This window comes from Uranotaenia lowii, chromosome 2 (assembly GCF_029784155.1).
Source record: "Uranotaenia lowii strain MFRU-FL chromosome 2, ASM2978415v1, whole genome shotgun sequence".
Lineage (NCBI taxonomy): Eukaryota > Metazoa > Arthropoda > Insecta > Diptera > Culicidae > Uranotaenia > Uranotaenia lowii.
The window spans coordinates 151,470,649-151,497,083 of record NC_073692.1 but is presented as its reverse complement, the minus strand read 5'-3'; the positions used below and the strand labels follow the sequence as shown (position 1 = coordinate 151,497,083).

General features: G+C 38.0%; 2 protein-coding genes and 1 long non-coding RNA gene across 3 annotated transcripts; 1 reads left to right on the top strand and 2 right to left on the bottom strand.

Annotated features, from left to right (window-relative positions):
- Window positions 1-1,718: 1,718 nt before the first annotated feature.
- On the bottom strand, window positions 1,719-7,582 carry LOC129747511 (thioredoxin domain-containing protein 11). The gene is made up of 8 exons (XM_055741768.1): window positions 6,466-7,582; window positions 5,062-5,503; window positions 4,808-5,002; window positions 3,580-4,566; window positions 3,133-3,522; window positions 2,877-3,070; window positions 2,691-2,820; window positions 1,719-2,619 (listed from the first exon to the last, which is right to left on the bottom strand). Exons 1-8 carry the CDS (start codon window positions 7,101-7,103, stop codon window positions 2,362-2,364), a joined length of 3,234 nt encoding a protein of 1,077 aa, XP_055597743.1. The 5' UTR covers window positions 7,104-7,582; the 3' UTR covers window positions 1,719-2,361.
- A 545-nt stretch (window positions 7,583-8,127) lies between these two features.
- On the bottom strand, window positions 8,128-8,854 carry LOC129749249 (uncharacterized). Its single transcript, XR_008737977.1, has 2 exons — window positions 8,537-8,854; window positions 8,128-8,467 (listed from the first exon to the last, which is right to left on the bottom strand). It is a non-coding gene; the product is annotated as an uncharacterized LOC129749249 (long non-coding RNA).
- Window positions 8,855-17,487: 8,633 nt separating this feature from the next.
- On the top strand, window positions 17,488-21,402 carry LOC129746814 (medium-chain acyl-CoA ligase ACSF2, mitochondrial-like). The gene is made up of 5 exons (XM_055740699.1): window positions 17,488-17,671; window positions 18,100-18,295; window positions 19,495-19,623; window positions 19,918-20,138; window positions 20,213-21,402. The coding sequence occupies exons 1-5, from the start codon at window positions 17,568-17,570 to the stop codon at window positions 21,378-21,380; spliced, it is 1,818 nt and encodes a 605-aa protein (XP_055596674.1). The 5' UTR covers window positions 17,488-17,567; the 3' UTR covers window positions 21,381-21,402.
- The last annotated feature ends 5,033 nt before the right edge of the window (window positions 21,403-26,435 follow it).

Below are 26,435 nucleotides of genomic sequence, written 5' to 3'. Positions count from 1 at the left end.
AATGCTGAAGAGATGAGTTTGATAGACGCAAAGCGAAAAAAGTTATCACGTAAATTGTTATGGACTGCTGGTGTCTTCACTTACCCCGCTTTATGGGGTAAGTGGGGACGGATATATTCCCAAGCAACCAAAAGTCCCATAAAACACAGGTACAAAAACGCTTACTCAGCCCCATCATTGATATGAAGTACGTTCTATGCAGCTCAAAATTTAAGTTCTTATTTATACTTTCAAGTTCCAAAAAAGTCTTAATGATCTTCTATTCAGCTTCCAGCGGCCTCTTAATTCAGCTTCCAAAAAATCGCAAAATGAGCAAAAAAATTTCTCTCTATCTCAACTGAACCGTTGGCTTCGGTTCATATCACCTTCTCTTGATTATTTACTGTGTTCTGTACCGGTGCCGCCATGATGCCACGCGCCGGATTTCAAATTCGACTAATTGCTCAATTGCTTCTTTCCTACGTATATCGCATCAGAATGGTCACTCAAGAACAAATTTACTTATTGAAAAAAACTTGCCAGGCTTGGGGATCGAACCCCGACCTTCGTGGTGAGAATCGAACACGCTACCACGAGACCACGCCTAGATGTTGTTCTAACTGAAACTAAAACTCGAAGAGGTGATTTGATTTTGAAAGCACATCAATGCACTTTTTGTGACTTATCAAATCCCGTTTGAGCACTTTTGTGCCCTTTATGTGACTTACTAAATCCCGTATTGAGCACTTTTGTGCCCTTTATGTGACTTAAGTCCCGTATAACGTACGTATAGATCACTTTTGCAGCTTTCAAGTTCGTTAATGAGCACATATAGTTCACTAATGGGAATTGGGCGAAACAAGTCACATACAACGTACATATCAATCACTTTTGCAACTTTCAAGTTCATTAATGAGTACATAAAGTTCACTAAAGGGAATTGGTCAGTTGATTCTCTTTGTCAGCCAATAGGTAACTTTCAATGCCTTCATTCAAGTAAATATGTAACTTTTGGTTGCTTGGGTTTTCCCTTTGATTTCTCAGGAAATTTTCAACAAATTTGTGTTTTTTTGGTTGAATACGTTACTTTATTGCTCGAACCGTCCGAAATTTTGAAAAAAGTTCATGGTACTATTTATAAGGCATCTTACAATGATTTTTGTGTGTAATCCGATATTATCGAGAATATATACTTATTTTAGAAAAAACAAGTAATTTTCCCAACTTTTCATGATCTAAATGTTAAATAAAGCTAAATTGTATTGAATGAAGAAGAGAAAATTGAAAAAATGTGTAAACATCAAGTATTTATAAAGCCGTCCCCACTTACCCCAGGTAGGGTTTGGAAACAAAATTTTAGATTTTTGCAAATAAACCCTTTTTTCTATATTTTTAACCGTCGTTTCTTTTCCTAATTGGTTGTTTCGAATGTAAGGGTTGTTTCAATGTAGAGTTTTTCGTCAAGAACCAGCTAGTTTACGAGAAATTTGCGATTGAAAAAGATGCACATCAACTCCACATCGTAGTTAAAAATAGAAAATTTACAAAAAGTCACCGTAAACATCCGCAATCGTCGGAACCGTATCACTTTTACAGTTATTGGATAGATTACAAGTAAATTTAACATTCTGCATTAAAAGTTTGAAAAAATAGTGGACAGTATTGTTTTAATAGCCACCGTCCCCACTTACCCCGCGTCCACACTTACCCCGGTGTACCTTAATTGAAAAACACATCGGTTTATTTATGAACAAAATATATTATCTCATGAATTTCCTCTTCGGCGGATAAGAGTTATAAAAGTTTTGCCAAATATTTTATATGAGAAATTGTAACAAACTTCCCGAATGTTACAACACAATAACTAAGTTTCGCTACCGTCAGTTGATCTTATTGATTGATTTAACTACGCACGATCATTTGTTAGTTAGGATATCCTATATATTTACAGCTCCAGATGCCACTTGCAAAACTTGACTTTTCTACACTTCGATTAGATTCGCAATCATAACTATAGGGTTATTATTTTATTAAGTTCAGTAACTCGGCAGTCCCGATTGCACTTGCTTCTCAGAATGATATCGAGCATCATTCAATGCTGCTCTAATTTGGCGTTGACTTTTACATTAATCAGTTAACGTAATATCTACTACGAGATCTTGCAAAGCATGCAGTAGATTAAATTGGTTTTAAATACTATAAAAAAAAACAAAACGTAAATAAATGGAGAAATAAAACAGAAGAGCTCAAATAAAAATATCAATATCCACAGGGCTCACGGAGCATCCTAAGTTGTTTCGGGGAAAAGTTCAAGAATAAATCTCCGATCAAATGCGTACAGCTTGATTCTATCGGCGTGGTTGGACTGGAACCAAGCTCCCCTTAGGTCGGTATCGTTGGCCAGAGGGTGAGAAGCATTCTGGCGCTATTCTTTAACTGGGTAAAATCACAGGAATGACTAAAACAGCGCAGCGTAGTGAGATAGAACTCGTGGATGACCTGCAATCGGTTGAGCAACCGGACACGGGCCCTTGCCGGCCTTCCGCTGGCCTGCAGCTGCCTATAGTGGCGCAAGGTTAGCAAAATACTGCTGCTGAGCTCACGCTTCAACGTTACGAGACAGCCTTCGGCCGAAGAGGACTGCAAATTTGGAAAGATTTCATTATTATAAATTGTTGATTTTAATTATTTTTGTATGTTTTGGTACTTACTTTCACAGAATCACAAAGTAACGAATTGGCGTGGAGCCTTTCCGCGGGACTCAAATTGGACATAATGAATCCCAGAAGGTTTCCGACGGTTAGTGGAAGCTCGCGTTCGAAAACGCGACTTTCAGATTTTCTATAAAAGAAACAAAAATATAAAACCTGAATATTTTATGATTTAGGGTAGCTCACCGTTGATTGGGGAAAATAATCAAAGTGGGAAACAGCTCCATACTGTACTCCCATCGCATATCGTTCCGGTCGCCATCGACGCGAACAAACTCCAACCCCGGCTGGCTCTTCAGCAAACGGGAAATCGTGAGCAAATGCTGCGACAGCATACTGCAGAAGGCACAGTGAGTGGAGTAGAAGTGAACAACAACAGTCTGCAAATGAGGATGCGCAAAATATGAGTAAGTTGAAATGGAATGTTTAAATTTTAAATCACCTTATTAGATTCAACGACAGCTTGCTGAAAGTTACGACTATTAATCTCTCTAACCAGATGATGCCGATGGTTGTGGTACAACTGTTGATCATGTTCTGCTGGTGAAGAGCTAGTCTTGTCAATAGTTGAGACAGAACCATTTACACGCTGTTCAGTTGGTTCATCACGCGTTTTTCTAATAGCAGCAGCTTCCTTCAGTTCCAATCGTTTTCCGTCTGCCATCCGACGAGATTCCTTCCTAAACTCGCTTGTATTGAAGGAATGTGTATTTTTGAAGAAAACATTACTAGACCTAAGGTATCGAGGTTGCGTTCGATTGTAGTAACTGTGTACCAATTTGGCTAACGATGACAAACTTATGGTTTCCTGTAGCCGATACGTGGATTCGACCTAGAAAGAAAAAAAATTAATTGAAGTGTCACTAGTGGATAATTATTAATCGCCTACCTCCTGGTCAACAATGATCGCGACTGATCGATTGGGTTCACTCAAAACGTCCACTCCTAATCGTTCAGCAAATGCGTGATATAGATCGCTATCCATACCCAGAAACGTTAGGGTTTTATTGTATTTGCAGAAACTACCTTGGATTAAATCAATATAATCATCGCTTTGAGATGGTATGTTTGGGAAGAACACTTCACTGCGACTCTGTTCGTTGAATCGCAATAGCTCACATTGTCTCCTTAAAAATTGCTTCGATAAAACTTTAGGACCCCGATAGTCTTCTTCGGCGTCTAGCATGGAAGTAACATGTTTTTCAGGTCGACCATCTCGTTTCACCGACCCATACAGACTTGAATGTCTTCCTCTAGCACTGGAGCAACTGGATTCCGCATTAATATTTAAAGATTCATCTTCAGCCATCGCTCCACACTCAAAAAATCTTTCGTCACAACCTGATTGTTCGATATTACAGTAACCATCGTCCGATGAAAGCCCAGGGGATTTAACTTTCTGCTTGCCCTCCACAAACTTTGATGAGTTCATCACACTCACAAACGACACCGATATCGATGACCTCCCGGCGGCTTTACAGTCCTGTTTGTCGCTTCCTTCCGATCCATCGTTCTGGGCCGGATGTTGCTTGAGCAAAACTTTACATTCATCTTTCAATAAACCATAAGATTCAACTGCGTAGCGACGCTGCTCGGCTATATATTTCGTGGCCATTTCCTGAACCCAGATGTCACCCTGGCAGTTGTAGTACAGCATACCCAGTTGGCGGAGCATCATGTAGGCATCGGATGAACCCGCTCCATACAGTGGCCGAGGGGTGAAGAAAAAAAGCACCGGTCCCTGCTTGAAGTAGGGAGCCAAGGAGGCGGATTTGCTGGCCCCCGGCGGTGCGATCCACATCGAAACGACTTGAATGTGTTTGTTAACCCAGCCGATGAGCTCCGCGTGCGTCCAGGAGCTGTTCCCGGTGAATTCCTGGGAAAGTAGAGGGTTGTCAAATTTTAGGGAACTTTTTCTCACAGTTTTCTTGGTAAGAATTCCGTAAAGCTACTATGTGCCCCACAAAAGAAACTCTGAAAAAATGCTATGTGCTAATCTTATTCAACTGAGCCATCGTCGAGAACTGACGGTAAACCCAGTTTGGAGGGTGGTTCTATTTTAAAGGCTGATTGTTTCCTAATTTTATTGAGTGATTAACTTATTGAAAGTTACTTACGATAGTTTCGTTCCATAGGTACAACCGTATGGCGGGTATTTCTTCCAGTCCAAAGGCGGCCGCTGAATCACCGGTCACGATACCGAATGCAACTTCCTGGAAAGGATCTTTCTCTAACCATTTGAGGGATGTTTGATAAAACCGGTTGTACTGCCGTCGATTCAATTCCATGTCCAGAAACGCCACTACTACAGCCTAAAAAGAATATAACATTTAAGAATCTTCCGAATATCGGAATTTTTGGAAACAATTACATCTTTTCCGGTCATGAGGCTCATCAGATCCCCTGGTTCGGTCAACCGGTGCAGCGGAGTCAGCAACGATTGCACAAACCGGGCCAGCGCTCCATTGGTCCAGCTCTGGTGAAACTGCACGGCAATCGCATTCGGTTGATAGGCCATCAGCACCGGCCACGATTGAACCTTGGAATAGTGCAAACGGCACTCGCCACCCGGCTGCCAGCAGTTAATGGCTGCAAAATGAGCCTCCCGGTAGTAAAGCCGGGCAACGTGCTCGTATACAGCCCGAGCATTTTGACTCTCGGCACACCACGGCGCGTAGTAGAATACGAAGGACAGCTCCGACTGGGAGACTCGTGTCTGGGTTGGGCCCAATGCTCCGGACGGCCAATCGTGTACTAGGGATCCTCGGGAGAAAAACGGTACCGGAGGAGGAGCTTTCGATATTTTTGGAGGACTGGAATTAAAGAAGTTAAGAAAAAAATATTGTCTAACAATAAAAACTAAAACTCAAAATTTGATTTTCTTCCTGGGCACTAATGTATTATAAACGCTCCGAGCAGTCTAGACGAAAAAAAAAAATTTTTTTTGGGGCCATGATGATTTTCCAGTGGGAAAAATTTAAAGCGTTTTTTCTGTATAAGTCAAGGGCCAATTAAACATCCTCAAGTTTGGTTAGTTATTTTGAAAAGCGTACATTTTTCGCAATCCACTAAATTTTACATTGAAAGTAGAAAAATTTAAAAATAAAGTCTGGCATGGTTTTTTTATTGCACATGTTTGAAGTTGAAAAACCGTTGAACTGGGCGGTAAAAGGTGAATTGATGGTAATTCTTTTTATTATCATATTTTTCCATCTGAGCCATTTCAAATAAAAATAGCAACAAATAAAGAGTATTTAAATAAACTTAAAAAAACAAAACCTGAACTTTCGTATAATGAAATAACCTTTTAAAATAACATTCGAGTGTTCCTTTTTTCCCAGTTAGAAGCAAATACAATTTATTTATAGTTTAGTTTATTTTTTAATGTTTTTTGGACTCCGTAAAACTCATCAATAAAATAAATAATTGAAAAGATTTTTTTTAAGTAAATTAGTTCAAATAAAGATGTGTTCACGATTGTGATTAGGATTCATCCCTCCAACGTTTTACAAACGAATAAAAATTTTGGTGTTGGAAATTTTCTTGAAAAAAACTGTAAAAAAGATAGAATGTCACCGTTCTCGCTCTTTGAAATTATCAAGTTCAATTTCTAACGTTAATGCATATGATGGGATAGGGGAAATGAATTTTATTCTTCTACAATCGTAGTTAGAAGCGTAGAATCATCAAAATTCTAAACTTGTTGTAGAACGATTTGATCATGTTCAAGTCACTTCATATAGTTTAAACTTGAATAAAAAAAAACGTCACTTACCTATTGTGTATCGATGCATAAGTTGTCAGAATGAGTGCCAGAATGCACAGCACTTCCCGACCGTAGATGATGATCATACTGATTCTACTGTACCGCCGACCGGAACCGGTTCCCATCGGTGGATCTGGATTGGCCGGATCGATCGGTCCCGTTATTCCGGATCCAGCCAAAATACTGTCCTCGGTCAGCTCGCAACCACCGTCCGTTTTCGGTAGGCCTACTGAGAGCTGATTAGAAGCAATTTCGTTCAAACCGTCCGCAGACAACTGACTGCTGAACTCTCGCCGCAAGTCCACGTCGTCTTGTTTTGCATTTTCGTAGCTCGTTTGCTGATAAATAACGCTACTGGCACTTGAAGAACGAATGCTGCTGTCGTCATCAAATTCACCGCTACTGGTGGTGACCTTGTTGGATTTCAGCTGAGGAAACAGTGACGACACTACTTTCCGTCCCTGGCCGCTTCCATCGTCGTCGTCGTTTTTCGGACTGGGGTCAAGTTCGGAGGAAGGTTTTTCCCAGGGGCGCAAACTGGAGCTGATTCGTCGACGGATATTTCGCTGGGCTTCTGCGGCTAAAATTTTGCTTCTTGCTGCTTCTGCTGCAGATCGCTTCCAGGCAGATGGTATTTGTGTACTCATAAGGAAAATCCGCTGTAACTGCAGCCAGTTGCATCCGCCGTCCTACCCCGAATCTGCACCGATCTAAGACGAATCGTCTTCGTTCCGCTCGACAGCAGCGCTTAATCCAGAAACAACACGTCATTAGCTGCAAACATCAGTGAGAGTCGTCTGCTCCGTTTACAACTTCAACACTACATTCACAATCTGGACTCGTTCGATGAACCTTTTCCTTTTTCGATTTCGGTGTTTTCTTTTGCTCCGCAAGGTGAACCAAAACACTCGCGCGACCCAATTCAGAACGATGCCAGCACCAACCACTCAAATCACTTCACCACCAATGTACGGCCCAAGGAATCAATATAACGAATTCAATTCGAATCGCACGGTTTCGCAACAATTACGGTTAATCTAATTACAAATTTTGATTCTGTTTTGCATTGCTAATCCAGAAAAATTCACCTCGAACGAAACAGGCAGGCAGCTGCAGAAAACATTGATGCTGTCAGTTTTTTGACAACTGCAGCGTACTTTTTCGTAGCGTCGAAGTAGATAAACTTCCATTGTTCAGTATTTCTGTTACGATAACCTTTATTTTGTTATTTTCAATGCCTTGAGTTTTAACAAAAAAAAAAAATGTCAATAAATTCTTGCTCAAGAGTGAAATTAAGTAAAAAATACTTTTTTCTGAACAATATTAGGTTCTCGATGTATAAGCCGAATTGAAAGCTTATCACAACAACAGCCATGGTCGTCGAAATTGATAGACAAATGCTGGCAGAAGGGGGGCACGAATCAAAGGTGCCAGATGACCGAATTTTTCTGGATTCACGCTCGGCCATATTGAACCATAAATGCTTGAAAAATAACCATAATGGCAGTTTTGTGGGTTAAGTCGTTTTATGAGTTTTCAGTGAAAACTCATTAAATGAGATTCCGAGGAGAACTTGGATTATGGTTATTTTTCAAACATGTTTGAAATAAGTGAAAATTGGCAGAAATTCGTCGGAAAAAGAACTTTATAGATGTAAAATGACAAGAATCATTTCGTGGTTGTTCTAAAAAGCTTTTATTTCACAATATATTACGAATATATGAACATCCAAATATACAAGAAAAAAATTGTTCTTAACCTAACCGGCATTTCCACTGTTGGATGTTGGCAATAAAGATACTCAAACTATTTTCACCAACTGAGAGGAATTGTTGCGCTTTGATTTCGTTTGTTAACCTCTTCGAACACCATTTCCGGATTAAGCGCTGGTGTTTCATTCCCAATGAGCGCGCAGCACCCGATCCTGTAGCCCGTAGTGTTTTGTTTCTACTTGCAGCTTTAAGAATCTGACAGATTCGCTGGGCAAGTGGAAGTGCTCCTCTTCTCATTACTGCAATAAAAAGGAAAACAGGAAATTGTTAGTGTCCGATTCCGTATCTCGTCCCGGTGTTTCGGCAACCTTCACTATTGGAATTCACTTCCCGAACAGCTAACGTTTATACAGCTGTGGTTTGCTCCTGCAAATCTTTTACTATAAGCTCCTGATCCGGATCCTATGAAACAGCCTGTGGTCCAGCACAACGGGAAATTGGAAGATGTTTCGTCCTCTTTGAATGGAAAAATGTACTAATATTCAGTCGATTCGACACACAGCGGAAAAAAATAAACAAGTTAAACGCGCGTCCAAAGATGGCTACTGTTTTTTCATTGATTTTACGGTTGAAATTTAACCATTTTCGAAATTTTTTGTCAGAACTTCCGTCATGCTTGAAATTGAACCATACTTCACGGTTAAAAAACAACAATTATCGCAGTTCTTTTGAAAATCTCAAAAAATGGTTCAAGAAAAACCATTAATGGTTGAAAAAATATGAGCGTGTTTGTCAAGACTTTAGAGAAACCGTCCTGATTTTTCAAAAGTTTTCGAATTGTTCTGATTTTTAAAAATCATCTTTAAAAGGTCCTGATTTGTCTTAATTTTCAAAAAAAAAAAAACATCTCAATTATAATAGAGTAAGTTATTGATCAATGTGAACTTCGAACAAATCTGAATTAAAAAAAACTCATTTAACCGATGTTAACTTTCGGTTCAGAAAATGGTGTTTTGATATAAACTGCAGGCCAACCAAGGAGCTGCTCACTTCTGTTGCATGAATAAAGGAGTCATCAACTCGTGTATTTCGCTTTTATTTATGCAATCCAAGCAGAGCTGCATATTTTTTTTCCATGAATTAAGAACCGACCGACCGGTTATTTCTCTGTGCTCTCTCATTTCCTGTTTACCGTGTTGCCAATCTTTCAGTGTAAACCTTTTGTTTAATCTATTTATACAAGCCTTATTCCCTACAGTGTCCTGCAAAATCCTAATTCTTTTTTTCTTTGTGGTTTTCTGATTTTTTACAAATTCACCTGACACCCCAGACTTGTATTATCATTGGCGGATGCCAGGTGATTTTTACGAAAATCGGGATTCCACGAAGAAAACATCAGGATTTTCAGGACACCACAATTTTAACTTAGATTGCATAAATAAAGGAGAAATACAAGCACTGCAGACGTTGGGAAGAATGACCGTGGTGTTAAATTCCCGGAAAAAAAAAAAAAAAAAAAAAAAAAAAAGCACTGCAGACGCCTTAATTTTTGCAACTCAAGTGAGCAGAATCTTGGTTCCAATCGAGCAAAAGAACTGTCAAAATCGATTCCAATCGATCCGAGCATTTTTTCGCAGAGCTTTTACTTTTCTTATTGAAAACTCAACCAAGGAAGGTATTGTGATTGTTGTTATAGTTCAAACAGATAATTTTTAAGCTGGTCATATGAATTTATGATTAGGTGCAATTTTTTTCAATGCTTTGGTGAATCGTGTTCCTAGTTAGAAAACTAACTAATTATTAACGAAATTCAAGTCATTCATACCGTTTATCGCGATCCTTCGGGCATCGAGTTCAATGTTGTTTTGTTGGATTGAAGGAGCGTTCACTTTAGAGTTTGAACATTGAGCCAGAAAACAGTGCTGGGGACTTTTTTGTCCAAGATTTCGGCGATGTTGCCACATAATTTATTTTAAGAGGGATCAGATGTCGCTTCTCTTATATGAAGGTTCACTAGATATAATGATAACACTAGTTTACAGCATTTTTGAACTCAATAAACTGAAGGTCATTTCCAATGTGAAATCGGGCGCTGAATCCAAAAATGAAGTTCAAAAAAATCTCAGTAGAACCGTTTTTGAGTTATGCTCCATATATGAAATTTCGAAAAAAATAAAAAAGTTCTTGTACTTAGATTTAAATATCTCGGACGGCATAACAGTAATTTGAAATCCCTCTTTTGCATATTGAAGGTGAATAAGTTTTCTATCGATCATCTGAACTCTGTTTTTGCGTTTGGCCAACAATATTGCTGATATTAGTGACTTTATGAGAAAAAAAATAATAAAAAACGCATTTTTTAGAGAAAATTTTGTTTCAACGAAAGTTTTAGACTGGATGGTAGCATTTAAAAAATCTGATTTTCTTTTGCGCCTGAATGTCAATTTAAAACAAAGATTTCAAGTGGTTATTTATCAAAATCGGTTGAAAATTGAAGAAGTTATGGCTTCTTTACCATAACTGAAATTTTTGGAGTTTTTAATAATTTAACGAACCGCAGTGCACTTATCATAGTATAGGAAGAATGAAACATGATAAATCACACTCGCTCCAAGTCAAAATTATTTATTAGCTTACCAGAAGGTCACATGCCTAGTTTCAGGAAGATCTGACCATAGGTAGGGGTTGCTTAAGTCTCAAACGTGAATAAAATTTGAGGTATTTTGCCCGGAAGGAACGAAAAATACTGGTTGTTCATCAATAACTTTTTTCATCACTAGCTGATTGTTTTTTATGGTTGATTTTATTAAATCCTAAGTTGAGACAAATATTTCACCCGAATACTGTAACTCGATTGGATTTGAAACAGAAAAGTTATTGCGGTTCAAAGATTGTATTTTGGTCGAAAATTGTCGTATAAAAAGCAATGAGTAAAAAGTACTCATTGCGTGTTGGACAAAATTTGCGGCCTTTGAACCGCAATAACTATTCTGTTTCAAATTTAATCGAGTTACAGTCTTCGGGTGAAATATTTGTCTCAACTTAGGATTTAAGAAAATCAACCATAAAAAACAATCAGCTAGTGATGAAAAAAGTTATTGATGAACAACCAGTATTTTTCGTTCCTTCCGGGCAAAATACCTCAAATTTTATTCACGTTTGAGACTTAAGCAACCCCTACCTATGGTCAGATCTTCCTGAAACTAGGCATGTGACCTTCTGGTAAGCTAATAAATAATTTTGACTTGGAGCGAGTGTGATTTATCATGTTTCATTCTTCCTATACTAGGATAAGTGCACTGCGGTTCGTTAAATTATTAAAAACTCCAAAAATTTCAGTTATGGTAAAAAAGCCATAACTTCTTCAATTTTCAACCGATTTTGATAAATAACCACTTGAAATCTTTGTTTTAAATTGACATTTAGGCGCAAAAGAAAATCAGATTTTTTAAAAGCTACCATCCAGTCTAAAACTTTCGTTGAAACAAAATTTTCTCTAAAAAATGCGTTTTTTATTATTTTTTTTTCTCATAAAGTCACTAATATCAGCAATATTGTTGGCCAAACGCAAAAACAGAGTTCAGATGATAGATAGAAAACTTATTCACCTTCAATATGCAAAAGAGGGATTTCAAATTACTGTTATGCCGTCCGAGATATTTTAGTCTAAGTACAAGCACTTTTTTAATTTTTTCGAAATTTCATATTTGGAGCATAACTCAAAAACGGTTCTACTGAGATTTTTTTAAATTTCATTTTTGGATTCAGCGCCCGATTTTACATTAAAAATGTTGGTCAGTTAATCAAGTTCACAATTTTTTTAAAATTTTGTAAACTAGTGTAATTTAACTATCAATTCAATTACAATTTAGATTTTTTTAAACCAGGTCAGTTCAGTACATTTTAAAGACCATTTTTCAAAAATCAGGATAAATCAGGACAATTTCAAAAATCAGGACGATCTCTCGAAAATCAGGATAAATCCTGAAAATTCAGGACACCTGGCATTTCTTAGCGTCTATAAGAAATTGAATTTTGTTGCCTACCTGAAGGCGTTGTAACTATAAGGATATTAACGGCGTGTTCGTAAATTGATTTGTTCTATCGAAATGATTTTTTCTATCCATGCTGGCGTTCGTAAATTAAACAAACTGTATGCAAAAGCATTGGAAGGTGATTTGACATCTACCAAACAAATCGATGCATCACCCAAAAAATCAGTTTACGAATACGCCGTAAATTTTCGATAAATTTAGCAAAAATAAATGATTTTTTGTCAAAGTATGTTTAGTTTACAAAAATTCGATGAACATGTAATTAAACATTTTTAATTTCAATGATTACATACCGTTTAATATTGTTCCATTTCTCACCACCCTTTCGGTATGGTGCGTTCTGTCCACTAGTTTTGGGGATTCCACCCCGCGGTTTGTTTATTCTGGCTGTTTTTATTTTTTAACAAAAATATAATCTTTTTTATGAAAGTTTAATGGCATTGCGGTGAACTTGATACTATGAAAATTCTTGATAGAAGAATTAAAGATTGAAATTAAATGACGGATAGACAAAGCAGATGCTTAATAGAAGAAAATTGAAAGATGTTGAAAATGAGCCAAGAGCATATTTTATGGAAAGCTTCAAAGGTGCGTTCTAGACCCTTTGTCCCACATCAATTGAATGGCTGAGAGAAGTAATAGCGAGAGGCGCAATTACGTTCACCCATACATCCAACCCGATGGATTGGTAAAGCACGTGCTTCCCAATCGGACAAAAAGTCTAGACCGCATGGCTCTGGTGAAGCTTCCCTTTTGCTGAACCAGTTCAAGCGATGTGTTATTGGTTGTTTCGGATTCCGTTTTTATCGGCAGCGCTACTTATTGTTTTCACGCAAGTACCGTAAACGTCCCTACTTTTGCCAACTATTTAATTTTTTGAACTGTATTTCGAAATATTTACCCCTTATATAAACCCCCCAAAGCCAAATGATTTTATTCTTTTTAACGAATAGTCACCGTTGATTATTATTTTTATGAAAGTTTAATGGCATTGCGGTGAACTTGATACTATGAAAATTCTTGATAGAAGAATTAAAGATTGAAATTAAATGACGGATAGACAAAGCGGATGCTTAATAGAAGAAAATTGAAAGATGTTGAAAATGAGCCAAGAGCATATTTTATGGAAAGCTTCAAAGGTGCGTTCTAGACCCTTTGTCCCACATCAATTGAATGGCTGAGAGAAGTAATAGCGAGAGGCGCAATTACGTTCACCCATACATCCAACCCGATGGATTGGTAAAGCACGTGCTTCCCAATCGGACAAAAAGTCTAGACCGCATGGCTCTGGTGAAGCTTCCCTTTTGCTGAACCAGTTCAAGCGATGTGTTATTGGTTGTTTCGGATTCCGTTTTTATCGGCAGCGCTACTTATTGTTTTCACGCAAGTACCGTAAACGTCCCTACTTTTGCCAACTATTTAATTTTTTGAACTGTATTTCGAAATATTTACCCCTTATATAAACCCCCCAAAGCCAAATGATTTTATTCTTTTTAACGAATAGTCACCGTTGATTATTATTTTTATGAAAGTTTAATGGCATTGCGGTGAACTTGATACTATGAAAATTCTTGATAGAAGAATTAAAGATTGAAATTAAATTGTCTATCCGTCATTTAATTTCAATCTTTAATTCTTCTATCAAGAATTTTCATAGTATCAAGTTCACCGCAATGCCATTAAACTTTCATAAAAATAATAATCAACGGTGACTATTCGTTAAAAAGAATAAAATCATTTGGCTTTGGGGGGTTTATATAAGGGGTAAATATTTCGAAATACAGTTCAAAAAATTAAATAGTTGGCAAAAGTAGGGACGTTTACGGTACTTGCGTGAAAACAATAAGTAGCGCTGCCGATAAAAACGGAATCCGAAACAACCAATAACACATCGCTTGAACTGGTTCAGCAAAAGGGAAGCTTCACCAGAGCCATGCGGTCTAGACTTTTTGTCCGATTGGGAAGCACGTGCTTTACCAATCCATCGGGTTGGATGTATGGGTGAACGTAATTGCGCCTCTCGCTATTACTTCTCTCAGCCATTCAATTGATGTGGGACAAAGGGTCTAGAACGCACCTTTGAAGCTTTCCATAAAATATGCTCTTGGCTCATTTTCAACATCTTTCAATTTTCTTCTATTAAGCATCTGCTTTGTCTATCCGTCATTTAATTTCAATCTTTAATTCTTCTATCAAGAATTTTCATAGTATCAAGTTCACCGCAATGCCATTAAACTTTCATAAAAATAATAATCAACGGTGACTATTCGTTAAAAAAAACAAAAATATAATCAAAATCGTCGTTTTATCATATTATTTCTTTTTGATAAGACGTAAATCTGATCCTTGAATCGTATCAAACTTTCAATTTGGTTCTTAGATTATAGCTATCGCTGTAAAATAGCGTTTATGCTTAACTGGTGCGTCTTGTACAGTTTTCCCGTACACAAATTTCAAAATGAAACTCGGCCTTTTTTTAAATATCGAAACGGTAGGTACCTATTTGTTTACGGAACGAACATAAGAATCGAATTTTAAAATGGTTGAATTAGAACTTTTTGTCTACTTGCCAGGCGCAAAACGTTATGATCTTAGCGATAATCATCAATTTTCATAAACTTGAGGCGTGTTTTTAGAAACTCAAACCACAAAATGGCTTTTTTCCGTTAGATGTACCTTGCTAGACCCAACGGCTGTGCAATTAAGAAGTGATGAATGCTCTTTGTGCTTTATACAACGTAGTATGATTGATCACCGGGGTAACTTTGACCATCATGAATTTTTCCAGATAATTATCAATAATTAAGTCTAAAGTTAAAATACCTCAAAACTTTTTTTACGTTTATAAATTTATAAGTTAAGTTTCAAATTGGAAAAAAACTTGGTTTGTAATTTCTAAATTTCAATTGTAAATAATAATGTATATTTCAAAATCTTGTAATATCTATTTTCTCGAAGTCTCGTAAATAAACCCCCTTCCTCATAAAATCAAAGCTTTTAGAAGCAGCAGGTTGATTTATGTGAGAGTTCAACTTTTGTCCTTAGTAAATGTTAGTTGTGGTGTGGTTTTTGTTGTATTTTGAGGTAAATTTTTGGCAAAATTTCATTTTTTTGTAGTTAAAATTTTATAAGTAATGTTTATAAATGTAGCCCCTTATTTTATTCAGCATCATTGACCATGTTTCGAATTTAATTGTTGTTCGACCTAAACGCCTTAAGGACCGCGATGTTGTCTTCTTTTGGACCGGGAAGAAATATAAACCAAGAAACACTGAAATTCAGCATAGTATATCGCAGAATTCACTGGACCAAAAGTTAGAAATTTAGTATCTTTGAACCACTGAAAGTGTTGGGTTCAATTTTGTAGAGCTTTATGATTAATTTGATATCATTTGAGTTTGTTCCGAACTGCATTAGCAATTGAAAAACTAGCATTTGTAAATATTGTGAAAGTGTCGTGTTTTGCACCCTTTGTGATCGAGAAAACTCGTTAAAGACGTCAACATGTTCTCTTTTTCGATCGAGAAATGCGTGAACTCTTCCTTTTTCTGTAATTTTACGAAATGTCCTTTTTTTTTTGAAAGACATTATAATAGAAAAGTACTTATTTCTTACAATTTATGGAGTTAGTTTTCCACATCTTATACAAGAATCTCCGAAGAAAAACAACTTTCTACAATTTACTTAAAAAATATCCTTTTTTTCATGAAGGCATCTATAAGTCGTAATAAACAGAGAGCGCGATAAGCGCCTACAAGTATGCAACAAACTACCAATCTGTAATCAATATGCACAAAAGAAACTTGCTTTAATGACAAATGCACAAATAAAAAATTCACAAATCTAAAATAGAGTTTAGTTAAAAGTAAACATGCGCGATATAATTAACCTCTTTTAGTACCTAATGCAGTATTTTATTATGTTTGGTGAGGTTTATCAGCTTAACACCAAACATTACTATCCCTTCGAATTAGGCCGGAACAAATTTCAAATCCTTCTTTTGTCACTCGGAGTTGGAACATCGCGAGGGGGGGGGGACAATAAAAAATAATGCGAAAAACAAATAAATTGGAATAAATTGCACGAAAGCTTGTATGCAACACAGTTGCATAGGATATCATTGCACAAAACCTAAAAAACATGTAATATTTTATCGAAAAATTCAATAAAATCAAGAATACAAAAGGTGGAATAACTTCCATCTTCCAAATTTTGTTTTTTTTCGTCTTGTAATCTTTTGGATTCTTGAATTTTTTTTCGAAATTTACATTAAATACTTCAAACTTTATTTATTTCCCCCTTCGGGTTTTTGAAAATTTCGAGGGGGGGGTGACAAAAGAAGAAATTGATATTTGTTCCAGCCTTATCCAGCTAAGAATTTTCAACCCCTGACTTTTTCAATGGTAAAAGAATTTTCAATGGTAAAAGAATATTCTAAGGATTTTTTTTAAATATCTTATAAGTTCCACATCTTCCAGAAAATTGGCGTTAGTTGAATGACTTTAAATATCTCAGTTTTTGATGAAATAACGTTCCTCCGAAGTCTTTTGGGGAAAGAATATAGATGTACTCTTTTTGGTGCTTCAGAGTATGGTAACCCTGCCCTAAAGCATCAAATTCTAAACATAGACGAAATCGATTTTTAGGCCAAATTTAAAGTAGTCTAATAAATTTCTGGAACCATGTTTTACGTTCATAGGATTCCAGTACTGGTTTTAAAAATATGAAACATGCCACATTCACCTTAACAGAAAAAAATATCGAAAAATATAAAAAAGTGATCAATCGTACCCCAGGTTACGGTAACAGTAATTATTATTCTAACAAATATAGCAAATTTAATTAATAAACAACTACAATAATCTACACCCGTGCTTTAGTGTCCTTATTGTCATGGTTATTTCTTCCTTTTGCCTATTGAAAGGCGCATAATGCCTACACATGCGTATTCTGTTTTATGAAGAAAAAAAATTTTCTTAAAAGCGCTAAAAAGTCCTTTAAAAAATATCACGATTTTTTTAAGAGATGTAAAAATTTCAATGGTTGTTATCTTTCGAAATATCATCGATGTAAAAAGAGTGTATTGACTGATCATATTGTTTGTTTACCCTTCAAAAGGGTTCTCTATCCTCCTGAACAGAACTTGCCAAACGAGCATTTTGTTGATAAAGTACCTATACTTCATGCTTCATTATTGTGCTGGTCAATAATATAATCGTCCCGATTGAGCTTTTCGATCAGTTCGACTCGGTCGTCCAGTGCAAGAAGTATCGTATATTGAAGGCTCTCCTCAATAATAACCGTTTACCATTCATAAGTTAATAGATTTAATTCAACCGCGCAAATGTTGAACGCCACAATCAGGAAATGCTTGCCGCAGACGTCGTCGGCGATAGGTTATTCGAAAAGATTAGCACCGGGAAATTTCACGGTAGCCAGTCAAAGCAGGTAACAATCGATGGATCTTATCAATCCTTGCGTGCGTCCAGAAATCCAGATTGGAATCCATCAATCAACGATGGACTTTACTACGGCACGCGTTGAGTTGAAGACGTCAGAAAGTGACTTTTTTCAATGCATTTTTAACCATAAATAGCATAATATTATGATATTTGTATGTTTTTGGTATCAATATTTCTTATTTCAAATGGTCATAAATCAGCGAATTCGAGTTCATCGAGAATGTAGATATGTGAAATTAACCAACTCACATTCACCTACATTGAAATTGGTATCAGTGATGGACTTACCAAAAACAGAGCAACAATGTTTATGTTAATTAAAACTTTTTGCCATCTGCTATTAAATATTTGTTCTTCAAAACACCGCCCAAAAGCTTATGAAAAATTTAATAGGTATCGTTTTAAATTCTAAAGGTCAGTACATCGAACAGCCACCAATCATGAAGACGACGCCAATCTGAGTTATTACCATAAAGCTAGCACGAAACCGTTGCTATATAGAACGATCGGACAGCAGATTCGACTGACGGCTGAAAAGTATCCCAACAACGAGGCGTTAATATCGCGCCACGAGGAACGCAAGTTTACATACTCCGATGTGCTGGAAAAGGTAAGTGACTTGGACAGTTTCAAGAAGGGAGTTTAAAATAAAATGGAACTAGAACTGGGTTGCATAATTACTGACTGACTGACTGACTGACTGACTGACTGACTGACTGACTGACTGACTGACTGACTGACTGACTGACTGACTGACTGACTGACTGACTGACTGACTGACTGACTGACTGACTGACTGACTGACTGACTGACTGACTGACTGACTGACTGACTGACTGACTGACTGACTGACTGACTGACTGACTGACTGACTGACTGACTGACTGACTGACTGACTGACTGACTGACTGACTGACTGACTGACTGACTGACTGACTGACTGATTGACTGACTGACTGACTGACTGACTGACTGACTGACTGACTGACTGACTGACTGACTGACTAACTGACTGACTGACTGACTGACTGACTGACTGACTGACTGACTGACTGACTGACTGACTGACTGACTGACTGACTGACTGACTGACTGACTGACTGACTGACTGACTGACTGACTGACTGACTGACTGACTGACTGACTGACTGACTGACTGACTGACTGACTGACTGACTGACTGACTGACTGACTGACTGACTGACTGACTGACTGACTGACTGACTGACTGACTGACTGACTGACTGACTGACTGACTGACTGACTGACTGACTGACTGACTGACTGACTGACTGACTGACTGACTGACTGACTGACTGACTGACTGACTGACTGACTGACTGACTGACTGACTGACTGACTGACTGACTGACTGACTGACTGACTGACTGACTGACTGACTGACTGACTGACTGACTGACTGACTGACTGACTGACTGACTGACTGACTGACTGACTGACTGACTGACTGACTGACTGACTGACTGACTGACTGACTGACTGACTGACTGACTGACTGACTGACTGACTGACTGACTGACTGACTGACTGACTGACTGACTGACTGACTGACTGACTGACTGACTGACTGACTGACTGACTGACTGACTGACTGACTGACTGACTGACTGACTGACTGACTGACTGACTGACTGACTGACTGACTGACTGACTGACTGACTGACTGACTGACTGACTGACTGACTGACTGACTGACTGACTTAGGCGCTGAATGACTGACTTAGTTGAAATTAAGTTAGCTCTTATGTTTTAAACACATCTCTCTTGTCTTCTTGTGATCATCCCTAGGCTGATAAAATTGCAGCCTCTTTTTTCGAGCTGGGTCTGCAGCGAGGTGACCGAGTTGCTATTCTTGCCCCAAATGTTACAGAGCATTATCTGACATTACTGGGTGCTTACAGGGCAGGAATGATTGCGGTAAGTATCCTTTAATTGTTGATCCTTCTTCTAGTTTATGTCATAACCCGTTTTTCCAAGGTTGTCGATTCATGTTTTGATTAATTCTCCCCAAATAGCGCTCGATTAATTGAAAATCATTGTTTACGATTGCTAACCCCATGCGTTGAACGATTCAATCGAAACAGTTGTAGTAATCTTATCAGAGACTTCAGTTCATTTCCTATATATTACGGCATCCAAAATCGAACGTAATCGAGAGCCTTTCTAATCTCGGCAATAATGGTTGTATTTTGATTTTGGTTTCTTCAAAAGGTCGGCATAAATCCCGCCTCACAGCTGCCAGAGCTGGAGTATGCGCTAAATCTGGTTCAAGCCAAAGCCCTGATAACCATCGAACGGTTCAAGACCCAAAACTATCTGGGAATGATCGAGCAACTGATACCGGAACTGCCCAACTGTAGTCCCGGAAAAATCAAGTCAGCAAGAGTACCGTCACTTTCGACGGTTATTATGAACAGTAGCAAAAAGACTCCGTAAGAATTACTGGCTAAGACAATTTTAGAAGATTGTGATACATAAGTTTTCCATCTTTTGACTTTTTTCGCAGGGGCATCATCACGTTCGACGATCTACAAAGCTTACCACAACAGGGCTCTATCTCCGACATCGAGAGGCTTCAAACAACGATCGACCCCGACAGTGGCGCAAATCTGCTGTTTACATCCGGAACGACCGGTAAGCCAAAGGCGGCGCTCCTTTCGCACTTTGGCATTCTCAACAATGCCGAGATCTGGGCCCGGCGTGCAGAAATGGGAGCCAGAGATCATCGGATCTGTCTGCAGGTTCCCATGTTTCACGTGTTTGGGCTAACGTTCGGAGTCGTTTGCCCGATATTCTACGGCACCTCAATTGTTCTTCCGGCGGCAGGTTTCAACTCCCTGGACTCTCTGGAGGCTATTCAAAAAGATCGCTGCTCAATCCTCTACGGTACCCCCACCATGTACGTAGATATGATGAACGAGCTACGCAAAACGGACATGTCGCTGCCGCCGGTAGATTTGGCCCTTGTCGGTGCTGCTGCTTGCTCCCCTCAACTTTTGAAGGATATTGGAGCTGCCTTCAAGCTTAGAAAGGTCTGCACAGGTTACGGGATGACCGAAATGTCCGGTTCCATATTCAATTCGGACCGTAGAGATACAACCGAATCAATGCTAGACACCGTTGGCCTTTTGGTGGATCATCTCGAAGCAAAGATTGTTGATAAAACAGGACAAACAGTACCCTTTGGAACTCCAGGAGAACTCCTTATTCGAGGTTATGTAAACATGCTGGGCTATTGGAATCAGCCAGATAAAACGAAAGAAACCATCGGAGAAGATCGGTGGTTGAAAACCGGCGACCAGTTCGTACTGAATCCCAACGGCTACGCCAAAGTTGTTGGCCGCCTAAAAGAACTGATCATCAGGGGCGGAGAAAACATTTACCCCAAAGAAATTGAAGATGTTCTCAACACCCACCCAAGCATTTTGGAATCCCACTGTATCGGAGTTCCGGACGAGCGGCTGGGTGAGGAGGTTTGTGCTTATGTACGGCTGATGGATAATGCCAAGTTTGACATGGCCGAACTGAAGAGCTTCTGTCAGGGTAAGATTGCTCATTTCAAAGTACCACGCCATTTACGGATAACGGAACTATTCCCGAGAACGGCCTCCGGAAAGGTTCAAAAGTTTAAGCTGTTGGAACTTTTCACAGCTGAGAAAAATAAAAACTCCTAAAAGTGTATTATATTATTTTTTTAATTGAAAGTAATTTTCACGGCCTTATCGGTGAATATTATGTTCTCATAGTGAGAACACTTCAAGATTTAAAAATTGTAAATGGATAGAAGAAGATTAGAAGAAAATTACAGGTGTTATAAATGAACGGGTAGAAATTTGAAGGATCATTTTCATCACATACTTAACTCACTATGAGAACATAACATTCACTGATAAGGCCGTAAAAATGAATGTCAAACAAAATTCACAGTGATTAATTTTGATTATTAAATTATTTATTTATTTACATAGTTTTCCTTCTCACGGCACAACTTGATGAACATAGTTCCTAAAATTCATTCGGTCCATGTTAACCGGTCTCTAATTTCTCGGACATCCCTCATTCGCCTGATCACGCTCCACTTGGTCTAACTACCTCGCTCGTTGCGCCCCTGCTCGTCTCGTTCCTACCGGATTCGAACAACTGTTTTGGAGGACAATCCTCCGGCATTCTCGCAACATGTCCTGTCCAGCGTATCCGGCCAACCTTCACCACCTTCTGAATACTGAGAGTAGACGCGTAGAGACGCGCGAGCTCATCCTTCGCTTCCAGATAAGTTGGCTGGACCTCCGGTAAATACGTGCCCGCATTTCGCAATTGAATAACATCTACTAGCGCCACGTTAAACGTCATGCAGGATAGACCATCGCCTTGTCGAAGCCCCCTGTGTGATTCGAACGAACACGACAATTCACCTGGAATCTGCACACAGCACCATCCATCGTCACCTTGATCAGTCTGGTCAGCTTCCCGGAAAAGCCGTTGATTTTCCATACCTGGTCACGGTCGATTGTGTCGTATGCGGCTTTGAAGTCGCTCGACAGATGGTGCGTAGGGACTTGGTTTTTACGTCATTTTTGAAGGATTTGCCGTAGTATGAAAATCTGGTCCGTCGTAGACCGTTCCTCCATAAAGCCGGCCGGATGACTTCCCATGAATATGGTTGCTTGTGGTGTTGGGCGGTTGAGTAGGATTCGGGAAGGCACTTTGTAGGCAGCATTGAGCGCAGTGATCGCTTGGTAGTTCTTACAGTCCAATTTATCGCTCTTCTTGGAGATGGGGCATATGACCCCCTACTTCCACCCCTCCGGTGGCTATTCTGTGTCCCAGATACAGACCATCAACTGCTGTAGGCAATCGGCAAACTTGTCCAGGCCTTTTGTGATGAGTTCAGCAGCGATGCCATCCTTCTCAGCCGACTTGTTGTTATTCAGCTGACAAATGGCTTCCTTAATTTCACTTATCCTTGGGAGTCGCTCCTCTACGTCGTTGGCTACGCCGGCGATGAACCTTCCCCCACCGTCTTGGTCCCCTGCATATGCTCCGTTCAGGTGTTCATCACACTGCTGCTTCCACCTGTGTATTATGGAACATTTTTTATTTAATTTTGCATACTTGAAGATTTCCTAACCTTCTTACTAGACAGACTACTCATTTAAAATCGGTAACAAAACATTTCATCTCTAAAAACACTCCTAGTAATTTGAAAGACTCAAGAAAATGTACTACTGGACATCAAAGTTGACGTCTGAAACCCATATACTTATTGAGGGGTGCAGAATAAGTTGATTTTGGAGAGCAGAGTAAATTTTCATCCAGTTTTAAACATTTCAAAACACTTTTTCCGATTTATTGACGGGGCATCCTTTTCCACGTCTATATAGGTGAACTTCGAATGAAAAATTATTGTCTTAGTTAAATATAATTTTTTGTTTTCAACCATAATTATCGGGACAAAACAGAGGGAATGTTTTATTCACCGAAAAGAAGTACTAAAACCAGGCATCAGCGGGGTAAGATGGCCCATGCCATTATTTCTTAATAATACCCCAAGCAACCAGAATTCTCTTTAAACTGGTTCAAAGAAGCTTAATCAGCTCCCGTCTGAGTTCCTAGAGAAATCTAATCAGCCCAAAATTTGAGTTTTTATTTATACTTTAAAGTTCGTTTTAGTGGTTGAAGAGAATTCCATGCAGCTTCCAAGGGAATGTCCAAGAATCTTCTAAGCACCGAAAATATTATCCAGATGCGACATATTATTCTCAACAATTTAAATCATTTTTTTTAAATAATCAAAAAATCAAATGAAATGCCTAACAAATCAATTTTCCAAAAGCTTTTTCCAGATCTACGAAATTGCAGAAATTTGAAAACCAAGATATTCTAGAAATCAGAATGTTTAGCAATCCTCTACAAAGCTATTAGGAAAATTAAAAATTTTAATATTCAAATCTTTGAACGCTCTTTTCTGATTTCGGGGCTAACACGAAATTACTGCGACACAACAACCAGGGCATAATTTTTTTATCATTGGGTAAAAATCAACCAAATTTTGCATACTTTCTCAATGATACGTATTGTTTACATGCTGCCGAACTCGAAGTCGTATTTTTCGATTCAATGAAAATGGAGGTGAACCAAAGCGAGTCGAGTGAACAAATTTGTTCCAAACACCTGAATATTCCAGACCTGCCGCACCGGCATCAAACAGGGGAAAACGATGTCAAAAAGTGATCAAAGTTGTTAACGCCAAAACGCAGCGTTTTAGACCCATAGTGTCTTCGGGACATTTTATCTACATTTCAAGCACTTCAAAATGAGCTTCTGATAAAAATGATTAAATCAACTAGCAGTGAGATAGAAAAATTATTTTTTGTAATTTCCATTTTAAAGCAACTATGTCTTTGTCAAGTTTTTAGATTGTAAAAAATTTAGCAATTTTGATGCAGACGTCAACATTGTAGAAGCTAACCCAAAAAAGTTAGAAGGGTTAAAAATAAAAAAAAAATTTATTCAAGATTTTCAGCTTTTTAACGATTCCTTTTCAGGTCGAGCATATTCAAGCAAAATATGTTTGAAAGAGTTTTGAGTCACTCAAAATCGAACAGTTTTGTGTAACATACTTAATAAAAAATTTTCAGAATGATACGAGTTATATTGGAAAAACTAAGAAAAAATAGCGGTTTTCGAACACCTGTTTCATTTTAGTTCGGATGAGTTCGGTTCATTTTTTGGTTGCACAAGATTCAGACAGGTTTCGCCGTTATAAAAACATGGAATTTACAACGTTAAGTTGTTTATTTTATAGCTTTAGAAATTATTAAAGTTAGCTATTTTCAAGGAATCTAGAGGACATGATGTTGATGTTGAGCGATATTGATGAGGGCTTATTAATTGAAGTCAATGCTTTGCACAGGCAGCTCTCATCACCCTGATGCCAATACCTACTTTCCACCATTCCCCATACTGATTATGCTCAGATTACTTGGCGTCCTCAAAATGGTGTGGGCATCGCTCGGAAGATTTAGATGTAAGTCAGAGTTCAGAATTCCTACAAGGGATTTCAAAGCAGCGTGGGTAATATGGAATTCGGTAGACCAGTTTCGAATTTTATCAACTAGTCTTGTCCTGCCATCCAAAAAAATAAGATTGTAATTTAAGCATATAGGTGAATAACAACAGTATCTTACAGTTTTCGGAGGCTTCCTGATCCCTATCGGAAATTTCCTGTGAAATTTTATTTTCATTGACCGGTACGATATTGGATACAGCATCGGCCTGGATTTCGGGTAGACATGTTTCGCCGCCGCGCTCAATGTGAACACTCTGGGAAGAACTTTTATTACCAGCAGATACCTTAGTATTTTGTATCGCTGAACTGTAGGTACCTCTCTTCCGACATTTTAATTTTTTTCTATTAAAAAAAGAATCTCTCATTTTAGCTATCTTGTTTGATAGAAAAACGTACTTTCTGCTAAGATCTAATACCTGGTTGTTATGATAATATAAATCGTATTTCATGTTAAAAAAACCTAGTTCATACCCAAGCAACCAAAAGTCGCGCTTTTACTTAAAGCTGGAACGCCGAAGTTCACATTTGGCAGAAAAAATGTTTTACGGGAGCTTCAGGTGACTCTTGTCACCTTAAAAATTACTCAGAAACTTCCATCGCCCGTTGAAAGGTTAAATTATCCATAACGGAACTTCTAAGCGCTTTTAATGCAACTTCTTTCAAGAAGGTTGATAACGTTCACTTTAAACTTTCTAACGCACCGTTAAGATACTTCTAGGTGTTTTAAAGAACCTTTATGGGAATTCTAAGCGACATGTCAAAAATATCTGTCAATTTATTGATATGGTATTTGTTTTGTTAATATCAGCACTGATATTTACAAATGGAATTCAAGATTTTTTCGATTTTTTAACATTGGTTAAGATATTCGAATAAAGTTTAGATGATGAGAATTTTTTATTTTATTTTTTAAATGTACTGAAAGTCCTTTAAACGAAAGAAGGTACAATCTATTGACCAACCCACCCAACCAGCCCGATAGTCGTGCAAACCAAGCGAGCCTCGAGTTACGAGTAAAGGCTGGACTTTGAGTCGTCAGAGGAGAGGTCAGAGGAGTTTTGAATCATAACAAGAGGCAGGGTATATATGCTGGAGTTTTGACTTGAAATTGAGTTAGCCGATGAGCGCTCAACCTTCCCATGCCGTTTGCAAAATTTAAAACAAATTGTTTTTCGCAAGTTTTGACTAGTAAATTGATTTCGTTCCCCTGTTTACAAATCTCGACCGATATTTATGATTTTAGATTCATTGTTTAGTTAATTTATTCAAAATTTTGAATGTATAAAATTTAAATCTATTTGACTTAGCAGATGACCTATAGAATGCATTGAACAGAAAATCTCTGAAAAAAGACATAATTTAAAAATTTATCTGCAAACTATTTTGGCGTATTAAAATTATTTTATAAGTTTAAAAATTGTGAAAAATACATCTTCTCAATTATATATTAAAATTTTGGGAACTTTGGCCGCACTTTTTTGAAGAGGTGTGTCTCATTCTAAATTGAACCGTTTTTCAAAATTCAAATTTGAGTTTAATTTTGGTAATATGATCATCATTTTCACTGAATACTGTAAGCGTTGCTAGTCAGTCGAAGGAGGCCGCGGTGATCTTGCTGTAGTTTTAAATTAAATAAATGTTGCAGTGTTGTTTGTGGGGG

What these genes read in the sequence shown, in the direction of transcription:
- LOC129747511 (XM_055741768.1), bottom strand. Translation starts at nt 7,103, where the DNA reads ATGAGTACACAAATACCATCTGCCTGGAAGCGATCTGCAGCAGAAGCA. An exon ending in TATGCATCGATACACAATAG is followed by an intron (nt 5,504 to 6,465) that starts GTAAGTGACGTT and finishes CTTTAATTCCAG; the next exon opens with TCCTCCAAAAATATCGAAAG. An exon ending in ATTATTTTCCCCAATCAACG is followed by an intron (nt 2,821 to 2,876) that starts GTGAGCTACCCT and finishes TTTCTTTTATAG; the next exon opens with AAAATCTGAAAGTCGCGTTT.
- LOC129746814 (XM_055740699.1), top strand. Translation starts at nt 17,568, where the DNA reads ATGTTGAACGCCACAATCAGGAAATGCTTGCCGCAGACGTCGTCGGCG. An exon ending in ACAGGGCAGGAATGATTGCG is followed by an intron (nt 19,624 to 19,917) that starts GTAAGTATCCTT and finishes TTTCTTCAAAAG; the next exon opens with GTCGGCATAAATCCCGCCTC. An exon ending in AACAGTAGCAAAAAGACTCC is followed by an intron (nt 20,139 to 20,212) that starts GTAAGAATTACT and finishes CTTTTTTCGCAG; the next exon opens with GGGCATCATCACGTTCGACG.